The sequence below is a fragment of the Lynx rufus genome, unplaced genomic scaffold, assembly GCF_022079265.1.
Source record: "Lynx rufus isolate CCGP_SWC_20201006 ecotype Redwood Valley unplaced genomic scaffold, mLynRuf1.p SCAF_6, whole genome shotgun sequence".
Classification (NCBI taxonomy): domain Eukaryota; kingdom Metazoa; phylum Chordata; class Mammalia; order Carnivora; family Felidae; genus Lynx; species Lynx rufus.
Genome location: NW_025814878.1, coordinates 10,204,411 through 10,221,378, shown reverse-complemented (window position 1 = coordinate 10,221,378; position 16,968 = coordinate 10,204,411). Strand labels below are relative to the sequence as shown.

Below are 16,968 nucleotides of genomic sequence, written 5' to 3'. Positions count from 1 at the left end.
GCAAGTTGAGAGGGAAGAAAGAGAACTCGTGAACCGAATGAGACAGGAAGGCGCGAGCCAGCGTTGGAAGTCAGATGCCAGACGGTTGAAAGCCAGCGTGCTCGGCTGCTGGAAAAGCATGTGCGGGATGTGTGTTGACGAGCACATGAAGGAGGGAGGCTTGACGTGTAAATGGACTGAGACTGATTCAGATACAGTGTGCTGACGATCCCGGAACGCGGTAGGCGCCAAGTCAATGAGAGTTGTTGTCTTTGGTAGGCTCCTACCTCAAACCTAATCAAAACCACATCAAGTCCCCAGAAGAAGTCAACAGCAAACATCGCCCACTGTTTAAAGAGACCGCATTAAGGACGAAAGCCTTGGAAACAGTAGTGCTGGGTTTCCAACTGCCCAGGCTGTAAGTCAGCTGATCCTAGTTTGAATGTGACTGAGTCGCTCACTGTCTGTGGGACCTTGGGAAACAATTGAAATTTTCTAAACTTCTAGTAAAATGGGACTAATAATCGGGCCCCCCTCCTGGGGTTGCCGTGAAGGTTAAATAAGACAATGCACGTAAAGCAGTGAGCTCCGCGCGTAGCGATGAACATAAACGTAAGACCACTGATCGTAGTAAATAGCAGTGAGGAGGTGTTAAACTTCAGATGATCTAATAACGTACATTTATTTTACTGATCTTTTATTTTATTCTCTTGCCCATATACAAAATCCTTTGGGCTTTATTTAATTTTGCTTAATTACCGTGTTTCAAATTATACCAGCAGTACCGTGATTATAATTGAGATGAATCAGTTCTCATTTTCAGGTACTTAAAGCTCTGTCAGGACATCACATCCCTTTGCTGTTTTCCTCCTTAAGGATTATAGCCACATCTAATTGTATCTGTCTGCTTCCTTCCCTGGCTTGGACCCGGAGAACTATATTGCGTTTTCAGCATGGTTCTGCACGCTGTGGGGGCGACGTTATATAGACTCAGCGAAAACATCAGTCCCCTTTTTCTTCCCTCTTCTCTTTTCCCCCTTCTGTCCCCCTCTCCTCATTATCCCCCTCTTTCACCCTGTCTCTGTTCCCCCCTCTCCCCCCAGCCTCAGCAAAGTTGGCAGAGTTTGTCTCAGTGATGAAAATAAAATGGCAAATAATAATAATAATAATGATGCTGTATAAAGTTAACCCAATGAGAAGGAAGACGTAAAAAGAGAGTTGGAGAAAAGTAAGGTGACCCGGGGGTGGGGGGGGTGGGGGAACTCCTTCCGGAGGAAGTGTTTTAATAAACCTGTCTTTCCTATCTCATCAGCATCCACTGGGATGCTGGTGCTGTGCTTTACTCCAGATGGTTCTGGCAAATTCTCTGGTTGCCCATTGTGAAGATTTTAAACATACTTTACATTCATGCATATTCGGTGAGCACTTAGATTATCCCAGAAATGCTTTATTCTTTTTTGGTTGTTAGAAATGACGATGGGATTAAAGAGTACAGAAAAAAAAGCAATGTGGGTTTCAAATAAGCATGGAAAGATATCTCAGTGCGAGCGGGACTTCGAAATCAGCATGTGTCCCTGTCCCCTATTTGAAGAAGAGCTTTTACATATGAGAATGCTGTCAATGTAATTTGAAAACACTGAACACAGTTTTTAAAATAAATATTTAACACAGCAATAGAAAATTAAGTTTCCTGCCATGTTTTTGTTACAGAAGGGACTCTCGTAAGAACTTTTCCGTTCTAACTTGGTAAGCTAAGAGATTAATTGTAGTACTATATTTGCACCAAATTCTTTTTAATTATCATGAATTTTTAAAATTTATTTGCGTTTATATACATCAAATCTTCCTCTGGATGTCAATATGAAGTAAAAAAAAAAAAAAAAGACAACTGATTTCCATAATGGTTTGCCAGAAGCATAGGAAAAGATGGGCGTCCAGTTGCTTGAAGAACTTTAATATATTAATGCTAATCCTGTTTCTTCTGATTCAGTTACTATAGGCTGCCAGTTCGTTTGTGTTTTCTGCTTAAAGCCTTTGGAGAAAACCAAATATACCCAGTTTTTGTTTGGAGAAAACCAAATATACCCAGTTGTCTTCAAGCAGAGATCTATTTCTCTTTCTACTCAGCATTTCTGTTTTTAATAGAATTCCTGTCTGCCCAGACCAAGTTTCTCTTTCTGGGAAGACCTGCCACTCCTCCCCCTGTCTAGGGCTGGCTGTCCCACCTCCCTGCTCCCCTTCTCTTAGGAGGAAGAGGGGAAACACTGGAGGGGACTGAACAGGCTGTATCATTTGTCACAGCTTAGCAAGAAGGCCATTCCTGACATTTTTTACTGATGCTTTATGTATTGAAAGTATTATACTAGGTAAATGAGGCTGAAAGCTCCCAGTTTTATTTATTTATTTATTTGTTTGTTTGTTTGTTTGTTTATGATCCTTTTACTCAAATGTCTCAGAGCCATTAATTCTGACTTTTACATACCACCAGTTAAGATCAGCTTCTATACCATCAGTTAGGAAGACTGGATGAGAACTGATCTCCTACCAGCAACAGATGCTGCTTTTAACTCTTCCCCCTTTGCTCCCCCCCCACCCAACCCCCTTGCGGTGCATGCACACGGGGTGTATGTCTTCCTCTCTTATTCTTCCCTCTTTCTCTCCTCGTCTTCTTTTCCCTCTTGTGCTTTCTACTCCCCTTTTTCTTCCCTCTTCTCTTCTCCCCCTTCTGCTCCCCTCTATCCATCCTCCCTGTCTTCCCCCCTCCGCCCCCCCTCCTTCCCAACCCCCAACAAGGTTGGCAGAGTTTGTCGCCATGATGATATATGGCATTTTCTGCGCACTTTTCCGCGGTGTGGAGGCAACGTTATACAGACTCAAGGAAAACACTGCTCCCACAATAAGAGCTTTGTTTCCAGCTTGATGAAGTGGCCGGAGACCCCCGCCTCCCGTTTCGTTAGCTGTACCCTCCTCCCCGCTTCCCCCCGTGGATGTGGGCAGAGAAATCAGAGAAAAGAGATTAACTGGAAGATTAACTCCTGAAACTTTATCTGCAGGCTACAGAGGGAGATTTTACTATAAACCCTGATTAGTGGCTTATTTGGAAGAAAGAGAAAGGGTTTCTTTTGTTTGAAAATGTGTCCTATCCTCCCACCGCATTTTGTAAATAATTTTTATAACACATTGTCATACTCTGACTTCTTTCTTTCGCATGCCTTTCTCCTGTACTCTTCTTGTGGGCACCTAGAGTACAGGGTCACATCTTACTTGTTTCTTGATGTCCCCCCTTAATACAGAAACCCGCACATAGGATGTGGCCCCCAAAACTCTTAGCTGTGTACATTATAATGAAACTATTGAAGGGAATACAACGCAGTCACTATAAAGAATGACAAAGAACTATCCTGACATATAGGAAGCCTGTGTATTTATATACATTGAGTGGGGGGAGAGAAGTTGTGAACCGAGCATAGATCTCATTTTTGACAAATGTCACTGCCCTGGAACATAGCCCAGAAGCATGCATACCAGGTCACCAACCAGAGGTACCTCTGGAGAATGACATCTGGGGAGAGGGAGGGGCCCTGCAGAGGGAGAGGGAACTTTTTACTCTGTATTCTCTGGCTCACTGGAATTTTTTCTAGCCAAGAAATGAAGCTGACCCATGTGGCCACTCCCTGCTCTATTCAGAAAGACAGTGTTCCCAGCCCGGACCTCCCAGGCGAGGGGCTTATCTTCCCCCCCCCCCCCCCCCCCACCGCTTATCTTGGCCCTTGACCTGGTTCTCATGCTCGGCTTCCCCTTCCCTACACCTACCACCAACCCGTTCACGGAAGCATCTGCGATGAGTGCGCGCATGGGGTGCGTGGGTGCGTGCGTGGGTGGGTGCACGGGTGGACGGATCAACCGGTCAATCCTCCCCAGTCCCACATGTCTTCCCGGGTCAAAATTCACAGTCCCGTTAGCCACTTCCAGAGCAGGCCGCAGCTCTCTCTAGTCACTGCACCCGGGAATCTGTCATCCTCTCTCAGTTTCCCCCAAGACTGTCCGGAAGAGGAGGGCTTGCCAGGCTCTCTGCTCCAAGATAGACCCCCTCCAAAGCGCCCCCCACCGCTGCTCCCGCTCAGGGGTGCGGTCTCATGGGCGGGAGCCCCAGCGTCCTGTGCTGCCCGTGGCCTCGCAGCTCTTCGCTTACTGTTATCACTTCCTTTGCAAGGGCTCTTCGCTGTTGTCACTGCCACAGGAGACTTCTTGGAGGTGCCATGGCCTGCTCCCCCCTCACCGAGGCTGCAGGCGGCCAACACCGAGCTACTCGGAAGCTGCTTTTTTGTGGGTGGGCGCTGGCCGTGGCCGTGGACGCTGGAGCACCGGAGACGACCTTGGCCTCTCTGTTCTGTCAGCGCTGCCTCAGCCCGAGCCCCAAGCTGCACAGCCTTTGCACAGCTTCTAGCTCCCCACGGAGCTTTCTGAGCCAACCGCTGTTTTTCTCCCCAGATCCTGAGCCTGCCAAACCCCTCCTTGGAGATCCTACAGCGACATGTGTCTTCACACATCCCAAACCGATTGACGCCCTGTCTTTGCCCCCAGCCCACCACCCTCTTCTCTTCAGGGCTCCCGGGAACGGGGCGAGAAAGTGCATCCGGGACTTGGGCCAGGCCGGCGATGCTGAACCGGTCATGACCACGGTGATGTTCCCTGGGGGCTCTATTTGTGCAGAGGACAATGGCTGGAAAGTAAAACCCCCGTAGGTCTCCTCAGAGCTTTGACGCTAAGAAGACAAGATGAGCAAGCCAGAGCCGCGTGGAGGTCTCCTGGCTAGAGGAGTGAGGCCAAAAGATTTGTCTCCTCTTCATCGCAGATCCCCAGAGGTGTTTGTCAGTGATCTTGCTGAGGCTTCTGCAGGCTCGGCCAGCAGGAGCGGCCCTGGCTTACTTTTACCTCACCAGCTTCCAGGCCAAGAGAGGCAGAAGGAAGGGTGAGGGCCGGTGGGTGCTGTTGCCAGAGGGAGCATCCCAGCTCCGTCCATGCGGTGGACGAGGCGTTGGCCTTCCTGCCTTTTCATTCACTGCCCGCCACAGAGGATAAGAGAAATGTCCTGCTGCGGGGGAGGAGAACAGAGCTCCTTCTCTTCAGCGTGGAAAGTGAGCGGAGAGAGAAGCTCGGACTCCCTCCTCCTCCTCGTTGGGGAGCAAGAAATCCCGGCCCCTTCGAGGTCCTTCCAGCCAGGCTAAGAATCAGGTTGACCTGAGATAGATTTAACAGGACAAAATCCGATTTAACAGCGTACGTACGGACAGACATGGGAATTCCAAAGACGGGCAACATGAGATAGATAGATAGATAGATAGATAGATAGATAGAGTCATCCGGAACTAAGGCGAAGGGGGCAAAGGTCGGGGCCTTCAGAGGAAGGAATGCAACTTACAGGAAGATGGAAAAAAAGTAAATGTTTGGTAAACAAATGTTTGCTGGGCCCCTCGGAAACAATAGGACCAGAGGACTTTGCTCGGAGTGGCCTTGCTTAGGTCCCTCCCTGTCTGCCTTAGGTGGCTCATATCATAATGTGGTTATCTATGGTGATAGCCCTCTTTCTGGAGCAGGTCCTCTCTCTCAATTCTCTTTAGGCATTTGAGGGGGGAGGTTAAAGAGCTTTTCCTGAATTTGCTGGGTTTTGATTGCTTTTTAACTCAAAATAGACCTTCTGCCAAAGTGACCCATCTTGGGGTGACCTCCGTGGGCCCCCTACATCCTGAGAGCCAACAGTGTCCCTCACACACTGTGACTCTCACCCTTGACCGGCTCCTTTCTGTCCTTCACGCCGGTTAGATGGCGTTCCTCTCTGTAGACCCTGCCGCTGAGGGCCTGGTCTGGGTTCACCTGCGCTGCTCTGCTGGTCTGACCGGCCTCCCCACCCCCGTTTCACACCTTCTGTTCTGTTTTCTTCACTGAGGCTGGGATGGTCTGCGGTGTCCCTACATCCTTCCGTGGTGGCCACCACCTACAGAGCACGGAAGATTCTCCATGATCCGCCTGTCCTCACACCGCAGCTCACCCCCAGGGTCTGTGTGCCTGTGCACAGGCCCTGCCGTCTTGGCCCAGGTCAGCTCCTTTCAGTAGCCTGAGGCCTCTGTTTGCACTTTTCTACCTTCCTGGATGCTGTCTCCCTTTCTCTACATCCAGAATGCTGGTTCTCCTTAAAGATTCAGTTCCACGCACACTTCCTCTGGTAGAGAGCCTCTCTCCGCCCTGGAATTGAGCACTTTTTCTCTGCCCCCTCTGTCCACCATACTGAATATTTATCAGCCATGCAGCCTCAACACTGTATTGTACTTGTTTGTTTACACTGGTCTTTCAACCACACGGGGAACTCCTTGGGGGTAGGCATCATGTTTTATTCATTTTTTTAATTCTTAGCTTGTAAAACAGAACTCGGCACACAGTCTTAGGTCCTCAATAAAAGGTGCGGGGGGGGGGGGGGTGGCGGGGTTGTAGGAATGAGTGTGAATGCTTTTAAACTGTAAATTGATATGCAAGTGTAAGTTTTTGTAACTTACTGTGGCGTCAATGGCATCCCAATGTAATACATGGCATTTGGAGGGCAGATTTGGGGATAAACGGATGACTACTTTCTAGAAAAGGTGGAGGCGTTGGAGAAAAGAAAAAAAAAAATGCTTCCTTCAAAATAAAGACCCAAAAGTCTCACATACGAGTTACATGAAAGGACTTGGAATTTGAAAGTTCTAAAAACAGAAAAACCAACCAAAAAGAGCCAACTATAAACCCACTAGGTCGAACTTTGAAATGTCAGCAAGAGGACTTCGGAATGGAACCTTTTTGTTGTGTTTCTACAATGGACTCTCCCCAAGACAGGAGGCGGAAGGGAGTAGAAAGGATGTAGAGTGTGGTGAGACTTTATAGTTCTAAGTCCTTTCCCTCTTGTGGTTTATCTTTATTATGGTAAACAGGTTATCATTTTAAAACATTTTTAAATGTTATTTTAGAGGAAGAAGGGAAATGGGGCAGGGACATTAATTGAATTCTATAAGCGTCGTAGAGAAATAAGGCGAACTGCCAAGGACACTGCACTTGAGTTTAAATTGGAATTTGAACTCTGTCCATTTCTGCACCGTCTCTGCTGGGGGACTGCCTAGACCAGGGCTCCTCTGCCTGTGCCGAGGGACAGGGATGTGTATGTGTGTGCGTGCGTGCGTGTTTTCTTCCAGTCAGTCACACGCTGATTCTTTTGTAAAATACAGTAAGAAGTAAATCGCTAGAAAAACAAAATAGAAGAAATCAGACATGCAAAATATAAGCCCGAATTTATCGTTAGATTCAACAGATCTCATTCCCTCAAAATATTGGAAGTTTCCACCTGCTTACTCTCAACTTCTGCACCTATCTTGTAGTTCGGGTACCACTTTGCAAACAGTCTCCTTTGCCATTTATGGCACTGAAAATAGAGGGGCGCCTGGGTGGCTCAGTCCGTGAAGCGTCCGACTTCGGCTCAGGTCACGATCTCACGGTTTGTGGGTTCGAGCCCCGCGTCGGGCTGTGTGCTGACAGCTCAGAGCCTGGAGCCTGCTTCGGATTCTCCGTCTCCTTCTCTCTCTGCCCCTCCGCCAGTTGTGCTCCGTCTTTCTCTGTCTCACAAAAATAAATAAATGTAAAATAGCACTGAGTTAGTCTTTACTTGGGTGTTTCAGTACCGGACGTTACAGGGGATGAAAAAGTTACCGCAAGGAGGACACCCGTGTACAAATCTCAAGGAGATCCTGAGGCCATAAACTGATTAGAAAATAAATACCTGAGGCTAAATTTAAAATGGCGTAATAGAACATTTTTCCAACTAGTGGCAAGCTCTTTTTTTGTGTGTATCTCCCCACCTTGCCCCTCTCCCAAGTGGAGTGAATTCTTTGATCTTTTTGGAGAATAATCGTTTTCAATGCAAAAGTTTTAAATTGATCCTTCGTTGTTAACTGTAGGGTAGCCGTAAGTGCTGACATCAAGCCAATAAAATTAATAAGCAGTGTGACAGGCTCTAATAAATTTCATTGGTGTCTTTGCTCTGTCATTTGAGCACTGAACCAACTGTTATTATCACCGAGCTTCGAACCTCTCATTTTGGCTTGAGATGATTACAGCTGCTAATGCAGTGCATGCTACGGTCGTTTCCAGTAACTGGTTTAGGGTTAAAGTATCCTATTTAAAAGGCTTAATTATGATCAGTGGGGGGAACGAGTTGTGGCCCTATGACTTTGATCCGTTTTCTAGAGTGACCTACAAAAATTGGGACTCCTAACGATCTGTTTTCTCAACAATTTCAACAAACGAGCAGCTTTGACATTCTAGTTTCCCTACCACGAACTGGGGGGTTTAGAAACTCCTTCATTTGGAGAGGGGCCATCCTCTGTTGGAAGCCAGCCATGGTTCTTTGTTTCTAACCCCAGCTGAAATTCTTCAAGCCCCTTAACTCCATCTCTCCCTCACGTGAAGAATTTAGTATCAGGTTTCTGCAAATGAGCAAGCTCTTCACCTGAAGTGAGAAAAAGGATTGTTTTCTCCTTTAAAGCCCATGGCAGCCAGCGAGGTCAATTTGGCACACGCATATGTCATTTCTGCCCTAGCCTTTATCCCGCTATTTGTGTGGATCATGCCTATCCTTATCTTTCTGTTTAATTTCATGCCCATCTATAACCTTATGTTTTACCTTCTTAATTCCGCACTTGATATGTCCTTTTAAAATGATGGGGCACCTGGGTGGCTCAGTCGGTTGAGCGTCTGACTTTGGCTCAGGTCATGATCTCGCGGTCCGTGAGTTCAAGCCCCACAGGGGGCTCTGTGCTGCCAGCTCAGAGCCTGGAGCCTGCTTTGGATTCTGTGTCTCCCTCTGTCTCTGCCCCTCCCCTGCTCATACTCTGTCTCTGTCTCTCTCAAAAATAAATAAAGGTGAATAGAATAGAATAGAACGGAATAGAACAGAATAGAATAGAATGTTATCAGGAGTGCCTGGGTGACTCAGTTGGTTAAACCTCCAACTCTTGATCTCAGCTCAGGCCTTGATCTCAGGGTCATGAGTTCAAGCCCCACATTGGGCTCCACGCTGGGTGTGAAGCCTATTAAAAAAAAAAGATAAGTAAATAAAATGTTGATCAACGTTTTAAACAACTATCAAATATAAGTATTCAGTGCAAGTAAATATTAGCCCATCTTTTTGTACCACTTGTAATTTTATGTAAGCATCATTGAATACATTTATTTTTTTGCACAAGTGTAGGTTAGGTTTACATGTTGTTCAAAAGGTACTTATTTCACTTCTAGCTATCTTTAGCATTTCTTATTTGGGCATTAACTCTATATCCTATGCAGACACTTAAGCTCCTTATAATTGTTCCATTCATGAAAGGAAGGAGGCTATGTCTTGCTGTTGTGGGTTTTGGGTGCCAGAGACACTAAAACCCTGTGAATTTAAATTTCTTCTTGAGATGGCCACTGTCTTCAGAAGAAAAGATGTTACCACAAAGCTTAAAAGAGAAAAAATGTTTAGAAACATTGGTTCAGCCTTTTGCATTACTGGTGGGAATGCAAACTGGTGTAGCCACTCTGGAAAACAGTGTGGAGATTCCTCAAAAATTAAAAATAGAACCACCCTCCGACCCAGCAATTGCATTACTAGATATTTATTCAAAGGACACAGGAGTGCTGTTTCGAGAGGGCACATGCACCCTGATGTTTATAACAGCACTATTGACAATAGCCAAAGTATGGAAAAGAGCCCAAACGTTCATTAACTAATGAATGGATAAAGAGGATGTGGGGTGTGTGTGTGTGTGTGTGTGTGTGTGTGTGTGTACACGCACACATAGATATAGATATAATGGAATATTTTTTGGCGATCAAAAAGAATGAAATCTTGCCATTTGCAACAATGGAGATAGTCTATATCATGCTAAGCGAAGTAAGTCAATCAGAGAAAGACAGATGTCATGTGATTTCACTTAGATGTGGAATTTAAGATACAGAACAGATGAACATAGGGGAAGGGAAGCAAAAATAATATAAAAACAGAGGGAGACAAACCATAAGAGACTTTTAAATACAGAGAGCAAACAGGGTTGCTGGAGGGGTGTCGTTGGGGGATGGGCTAAATGGGCGATGGGCATTAAAGAGGACACTTATTGGGATCAGCACTGGGTGCTGTGTGTAAGTGATGGGACACTAAAGTCTATTCCTATAATCATTATTACACTATATGTTGGCTAACTTGGATTGAAATTAAAAAAAATAAATGAGTAAACAATGGTTCGTGCATGCCAGCGATTTTAGTATTGAAGAACCAGAATGGTAAGTTAGGATGCATTCTGGGAAATGGGCTCCTGAGAAAGTTTATGGTGAGGCCCTGCCTGGTTTTCCTTTGAGGAACGCGAAGAGCATGAGAGAATGAATGGGCCTGATGAAAAGGGAGAAGGAAGAATTATCTGATGGTTCTTAAATTTCGTTTCTCCTTTGGCTGATCGCACCTAAATGCTATTGTGTTTGCGACTGGACGTTGGAATGTGGCCGTGGCCTGGGATTCTCGCAGGGTCCCTTTCTCCACATGCTGCAGAACACCGTGTGACGTTTGGTCGAGGGCCACGGTACATCGTGCAGCCCAGGGCAGGGGATTGTATTTATTTTCTATTTTACGTTATTTCAGCTGTTTTCACTTTTTTCTTTATTGTTTTCTTGCCTCCTACAGAGTTCTTTTTTCAAGCATTGCTGGGGAAGGGGGAACACTCAGTTATGAACTCTCACACCCGGGGCAGAAAACAGCCTTCTCTCAGCAGCTCCAAGCTTCTAAGCCACACACACTTAACCCACTGTGGATCTGAGCCCACATTAGCTCTGCTTGGGAGCTGGTACTGTTGTCAAAAGATGTAAAATCATTTCAAAGCTTTCCATGGCTCATTAACATAGGCTACTAGATAGCATAAGTGAGTTATGTGCTTATTACAATAAAAAGAGAATTTTGGGTTTTTTGGAAATTGGTATTTGAGGAAGGATTTGGTTCTGCCCTTTAACAACCGATAGCTTCCCGATTTAAAGGTTATGTTTAAACAACTCTTTTCCCCCCAGTTTATGGAGATATAATTCACACAGAACACTGCATTGGTTTAAGGTGTAAAACATAATGATTTGATACACATATATTCTGTGAAATGATCACCACATTGAGTTCAGTTAACAGCCATCACCACACAGAGTTACAAATTTTTTATCTTGTGATGAGAAGTGTTAAGATCTGCATTTCTGGCTTTCTACTATATGAATTTGAGTATCTTTTTATCATATACATCAGTCAAGGAAACAGAAGACGGTGTTGTTATGCCAAAACTCTGACATTCTGAGAAACGAAGATCATTATATTATCCGTCTAGGGAGGCTCTAATACGTTTGGGGGGTATATAGACTATTGTGTGGCATACTCCTTCTTCTTGTCCAAACTCCCTGTTCTATAAATAGGTAAGTACTGTCATCATTAATAAACGAGAAACAGTACAATTAATGAGCACATTAGCATAATAATTACTTGAAACTGATATGAAAGATTTGTCCTGCATAACTAAAGGTGGCTTGGAGAAGGACAGGAATGTTTAAGACATCCTTGTCATTGATTTCCCAGGATTACCTTGACTGCATCAGGGACCAAACAAAACTTCCGCTGGGGACAGAAGAAAGATCAGCCCTCTTTGGAAACATACAGGATATCTACCACTTCAATAGGTAAGTTCATACTCAAATGATTGTTCTCACACGAGAATATGATGACTTTCACGTGAATGCAGCCTAAGAAAACTTTACCTGTAATCCTTGATTCGACGTCATACAGTTTTGTGTGCCATCATGTGATGAAGCCTTCTAGCTAGAAGCATCCTTGTTCTAGATGAGTCTCCCATTTATTTAATATTCCATCCCACTCCACCCTCCTGACTCGGAGAAGAGACCTGTTTGCCCTGACGGAGGAGTGACATCTTTCTTCTACAACACAACAGAAACGGGGCATCCAGAAGCGTGCGCGTGCTTAGTCTACAGCACCCCACCTCCCCTGGATTTTCTAGAAGTTGTCTTCTGCCTAGGGCGTGGGGAGGACACCGTCAACACACAACTACTTTAGGTCACAACATATATGAATTCAAATTACTTAATAATTTACATTTAAATGATTAGTTCAAACACGTATTGAGGACCGACTACATAAAAGATGCTGAGCTTAGAAAATTTGCTGAAGGGGCTGGGACAGGCAAATTGGTTAGTGTTGTATGTTGTGAAACTTCTGCCAGGAAGTAGGCAGGTTAAGATTATAGACTCTGGTTTCCAACATGTCTGGGTTTGCATCTCAGCTGAGCCATGTAGGTATCTTTGGGTGAGTCTTTCGATGGAGTAGAATAACTCCCTCCCTCCAAGGCTGTACCCGTGTCTTCCTTTCTCCATGAAGCTTGCCGGACACACACACACACACACACACACACACACACACACACTCCCCTCAACTGCTCTTTTTCTCCTGGCATTTATCGAATTCCGACATACCCTGTAACTGACTTTGGGTTGACATCTGTTGTTTCTTTCCTCGCCACGCCCACTCCCCCGAGGACAGGGATCTGTTTCCTTACTGCCCTTGTACCTCGACAGTGCCTGGCGTACAGGCGACATACAAACGTTTGTGGAACGAATGAATGGAAACAGTAAGTATAGGTGTCTCGTAAGGTTATTGTGAAGCTTCAGTGCATTCATATACCAAAAGTGCCCAGCTCAATGCCAGCACAGAGGAAGCACCAAAAACATCAACCGGGGATGATGTCGAATTTGTTAAAATCCCATTACGAAATTCGACAGCGCCCTGCCATCGTGTGACTCCACCGTAACGCAAACTATGAATCTTACCCCACTTTGCTTAATGAAATTGGTATATGTGACACCTTGGAGGCGGGACCCACATCTCCTTTGCTCCCTCCGAATCCCTGACACCCAGCCCGAGCACGGCCTCTCTGGGAGACATGCGTCTTGAATTGCATCAACAGCTCCTTTAATTTTGAAAGCCCCGGATGTAAAAACTGCAAGTGTTGAAGCCTCTTCCCAATTGGACCCAGGAGACTTTGAAAACCAGTCTGCATGTTCCATGATAGGGGTTCTCAACTTGAACTACACACTGGAATCAACTGGGAAGGTTTAAAAAAAAAAAGATATGATCGATCCCACCCCAGAAATTCTAATGAGTTGGTTTGGGGTGGGGCCAGGGCATCAGAAATTTTGGACAGATTCTCCGATGTTTGAAGCGTGCAGCCGTGGCTGGGGAAAACCTTCGACATAAAATAAATACGGTGATAAGAAAATAGAGAGGGACGCCTGGGTGGCTCAGTCAGTTAAGCGTCGGACTTAAAGCCCCACGTCGGGCTCTGTGCTGACAGCTCAGAGCCTGGAGCCAGCTTTGGATTCTGTGTGTCTCTGTCACTCTCTGTGTCTCTCTCTCTGCCTCTCTCTCTCAAAAATAAACAAGCATTAAAAAAATATTTAAGAAAAGAGAGAAAGGTCATCAGGAACTTGAATTAGGGAATTTAGAGTGTGCATGTTCATTAGCAACGCATCGGTGTTCAGGCAGGCTCCCATTTAACCGTCACTCGCCACAATGGTAAATGTTAGCTGGTAAATGGTAAATGATGGTAAAGTGATGGTCAATCCTGTGAGCCCCTGAGTGGCCTCTCCTTCCAGAACCTAGCAGTAGCTCCGTAACCTGGGGCGCGGGTGGAAGCATAGACGCTGGGAGGCGCCTGGCCTGCGCCTTCTGGTGGTTTGGCTGTGAGCTGATGGTTATGAGTGTTTTTCTAGTGCCTTCTTCATGCCAGAGGCCAAAGAGTTTTATGAGCACTATCACTTTCTGTGCCTCATCTGGGCTCCTCTGACCCCAAACCCCAGGCACTTAGCCATATTCCCTCTTGCCAGAGCGGAGCCCTGCGTTTCCAGCCATGGTCCGGGACATTGCAGTGTAGTCCAGAAAGGGTTTTTACTCCCCAGAGTTTAAAGCTTCCAACGTCTCCTAATTTAAAGAAAGGTAAGAAAGAAGCGTAGCCCCGCCCCCGCCCAGGCCACAAGAACGGCCCTTGACAGTGGAGCCCATTCTGCACGAGTTGGAAGACTGAGAAGGCCTTTTTATATTCCCGAATCGGTTGTCTGTTCTTTTCTCTTTGGCGTTTTCCGAGCAAGGAAGCCAGACATGTCTGCAATAAACTTGACGCAGAGTGAATGAGTACCCCGATGATGATGACACGTGACGCGTCAGTGTAGGGACGCAGCGTGCGCACAATGAGCACAGCGTATTCGTGCCTCTCCCTTTCCTAGGTCACACTTAGACATGCCCTGCACGTGCATTATCTCATTTAATCCTTGTAACAGCTCTCCGTGGTTAGGATGCATATTGTACGCACATCTTATAGACGAATCAGTCATGCAGTGTAGAAAAAGTCCTTTGCTCAAGGACGTGGAACTAGGCATCCAGTTTAGCCTATTTGCCAACTTTCTGGTTTTGTCAAATTTCTGTTGGCTTTCTTATTATTTTATTTCACTACTATTTTCAAGAATATCTTCTTGTTTAACTTTTTCAGATGCGTTGTCTATACTGTTGGGTCCCTATTCATTTTTATTTCCTTCCCCTTAAATCTGAAGTCTACATTTAGAGCTCAAACGTCTTTGCTGTTACATTTGGCCAAATAAATAGTATTGATGTGACTTTTTATATTAATGCCTCTGATGAATCTTTTATTAGATATCCTACATCAGTTGATTTCAAAGCTACGACTATCTGGCAAATCTATGGTTGGGGCTTAAAATAATTTTGAAGGTTCTATTGTTAGTTCAGGTCCAGATTTTTCAACATAATATAATATTATTGTGACCAACTAAGCAAGATTTAAATCTCTAAAATTAAAGAGGGGAAAAAGAAAATGGTTTTATGTTGGCCTGAAAAACTCTGCTGACTAGATATTGTTTTCAATATATATTTCCAAAAGACAGAAAAGCATAGAGTAGCATAATAAGCACCCATGAATCCCACCCTCACTCTATCAAAGTTTTGTAAATTTTATTTATTTATTTTTTTAAAGAGAGAGAGATCATGCTAGTGGGGGAGACGAATAGAGAGAGAGAGAGAAAATCTTAAGCCGTCTCCGTGCTCAGCACAGAACCTGATCCAGGATTTGATTCCACAACCATGGGATCATGACCTGACCCAAATCAAGAGTTAGATGTTTGGGGTACCCGGGTGGCTCAGTAGGTTAAGTGTCCCACTCTTGGTTTGGGCTCAGGTCATGATCTCCCGGTTCATGAGCTCGAGCGCCACATCAGGCTCTGTGCTGACAGCAAGGAGCCCGTTGGGACTCTCTCTCTCTCTGTCTCTCCCTCGCTCACTCTGCTTCTCCCTCTCTGCCCCTCCCCTGCTCTCTCTCTCTTCTGCAAAATAAATAAATAAACTTAAAACAATTAAAAAAAAAAAAAAGAGTTGGACGCTCAACCGACTGAGCCACCCGGGTGGCCTAAAGCTTTTTCTTGTGTCATATTTGCTTTAGAAATTTTTTAAAACAGCAAGACATTGTAAATAATGTTCAAGTCCCTTATATACCCTTCCCAACTGCATTTCACTCTGTAGAGAATGACACAGAGATGTTGCTCGTAAGCGAGTTCTCCGGCAACAGGAGAAGAGAGGGGGAATCTGGGATTTACACTGTTTGCCAATTTCTGTGGTGTAAACGTTCCCTCACCGCAGATTTTAAGCCGCCAACGTGACATCACTGAACACGGAAGTGGGAAGAGGCGTGCAGAATTGGCTCAGGCAAGCCAGCGTAATCTGGCTCAGTATAACACTAGCACTGTCACTATCCAAGACTTGGTGTTTCATTGCCAAGTAGGATTTTGTGGCCATGACTATATACGTAAGTATTTAATTTAAAGTAACATGCGGGGCCCCCGGGTGGCTCAGTCGATTACGCGTCTGACTTTGACTCAGGTCATGATCTCATGGTCTGTGAGTTCAAGCCCCGCATCGGGGTCTACGCTGACAGCTCAGAGCCTAGAGCCTGCTTCAGATTTTGTGTCTCCGCTGTCTCTCCTGCTTCCCTATTCACACCCTATCTGTCTCTGTCTCTCAAAAAATAAACATTAAAAAAAATTTTTTTTTAAATATGTAACATGCTTTCGCTTATTTCAAACATGGCATAAACTGTGTCAACCTTTCACAAAATTTTTTTCACTCAACATTGTTTTTGAGCTTTCTACCTCTACTTTGTTTATTTTAACTGTGATGTACTATCCCATTGGGGGATACATTACTTTGCATTTTGTCCATTATAAATAAGACTGAGCATCTTTTGGAGCACCTGGGTGGCTCCGTTGGTTAAGTGTCCAACTCCTGGTTTCGGCTCAGGTCATGATCTCACGACTCGTGACATAGAGCCCCGCTGACGGCACAGAGCCTGCTTGGGATTCTCTCTCTTCCTCTCTCTCTGCCCCTCCCCCACTTATGCACACACGCGCGCACACGCACACACACACACACACACACTCTCTCTCTCTCTCTCTCTCTCCCCCTCAAAATAAACAAACATAAAAAAAAAAAAGATCGAGCATCTTTTCTTGTTTGTTGGCCACTTCTATTTTTCGTGTGTGAATTTCTGCCTCCTATCCACTGCCCATTTCTCTGTCAGGACGTTTCCTTTTCTTCTTGTCGTGTAGGAGTGCTTGATGCATTTTGCCTGGTGATCTTTGTGGGTTATGTGAGTTGCACACCACCTCCTACTATAAGACTTGTCTTTTAACTTTAATTACAGTTTGTTTGAAAAGAAGTCATAAGTTTGACCATTTTAAATAAATGTACATGTTATAATACGTGGATTTCGTGTTGTGTTTAAAAAAGTATTTTGTACCCTCAGTTCATAACTATGCGCTATTATTTTCTAAACGTCTTAA

At 45.1% G+C, this 16,968-nt stretch overlaps 1 protein-coding gene across 1 annotated transcript in view; it reads left to right on the top strand.

Annotated features, from left to right (window-relative positions):
• Window positions 1-16,968, top strand: part of PLEKHG1 (pleckstrin homology and RhoGEF domain containing G1) — a 99,928-nt gene that overhangs the window by 20,377 nt on the left and 62,583 nt on the right. Inside the window, exon 2 of the mRNA XM_047102702.1 lies at window positions 11,636-11,736. Coding sequence (XP_046958658.1) covers window positions 11,636-11,736 — 101 coding nt within the window. The remainder of the gene's footprint in view (window positions 1-11,635; window positions 11,737-16,968) is intronic.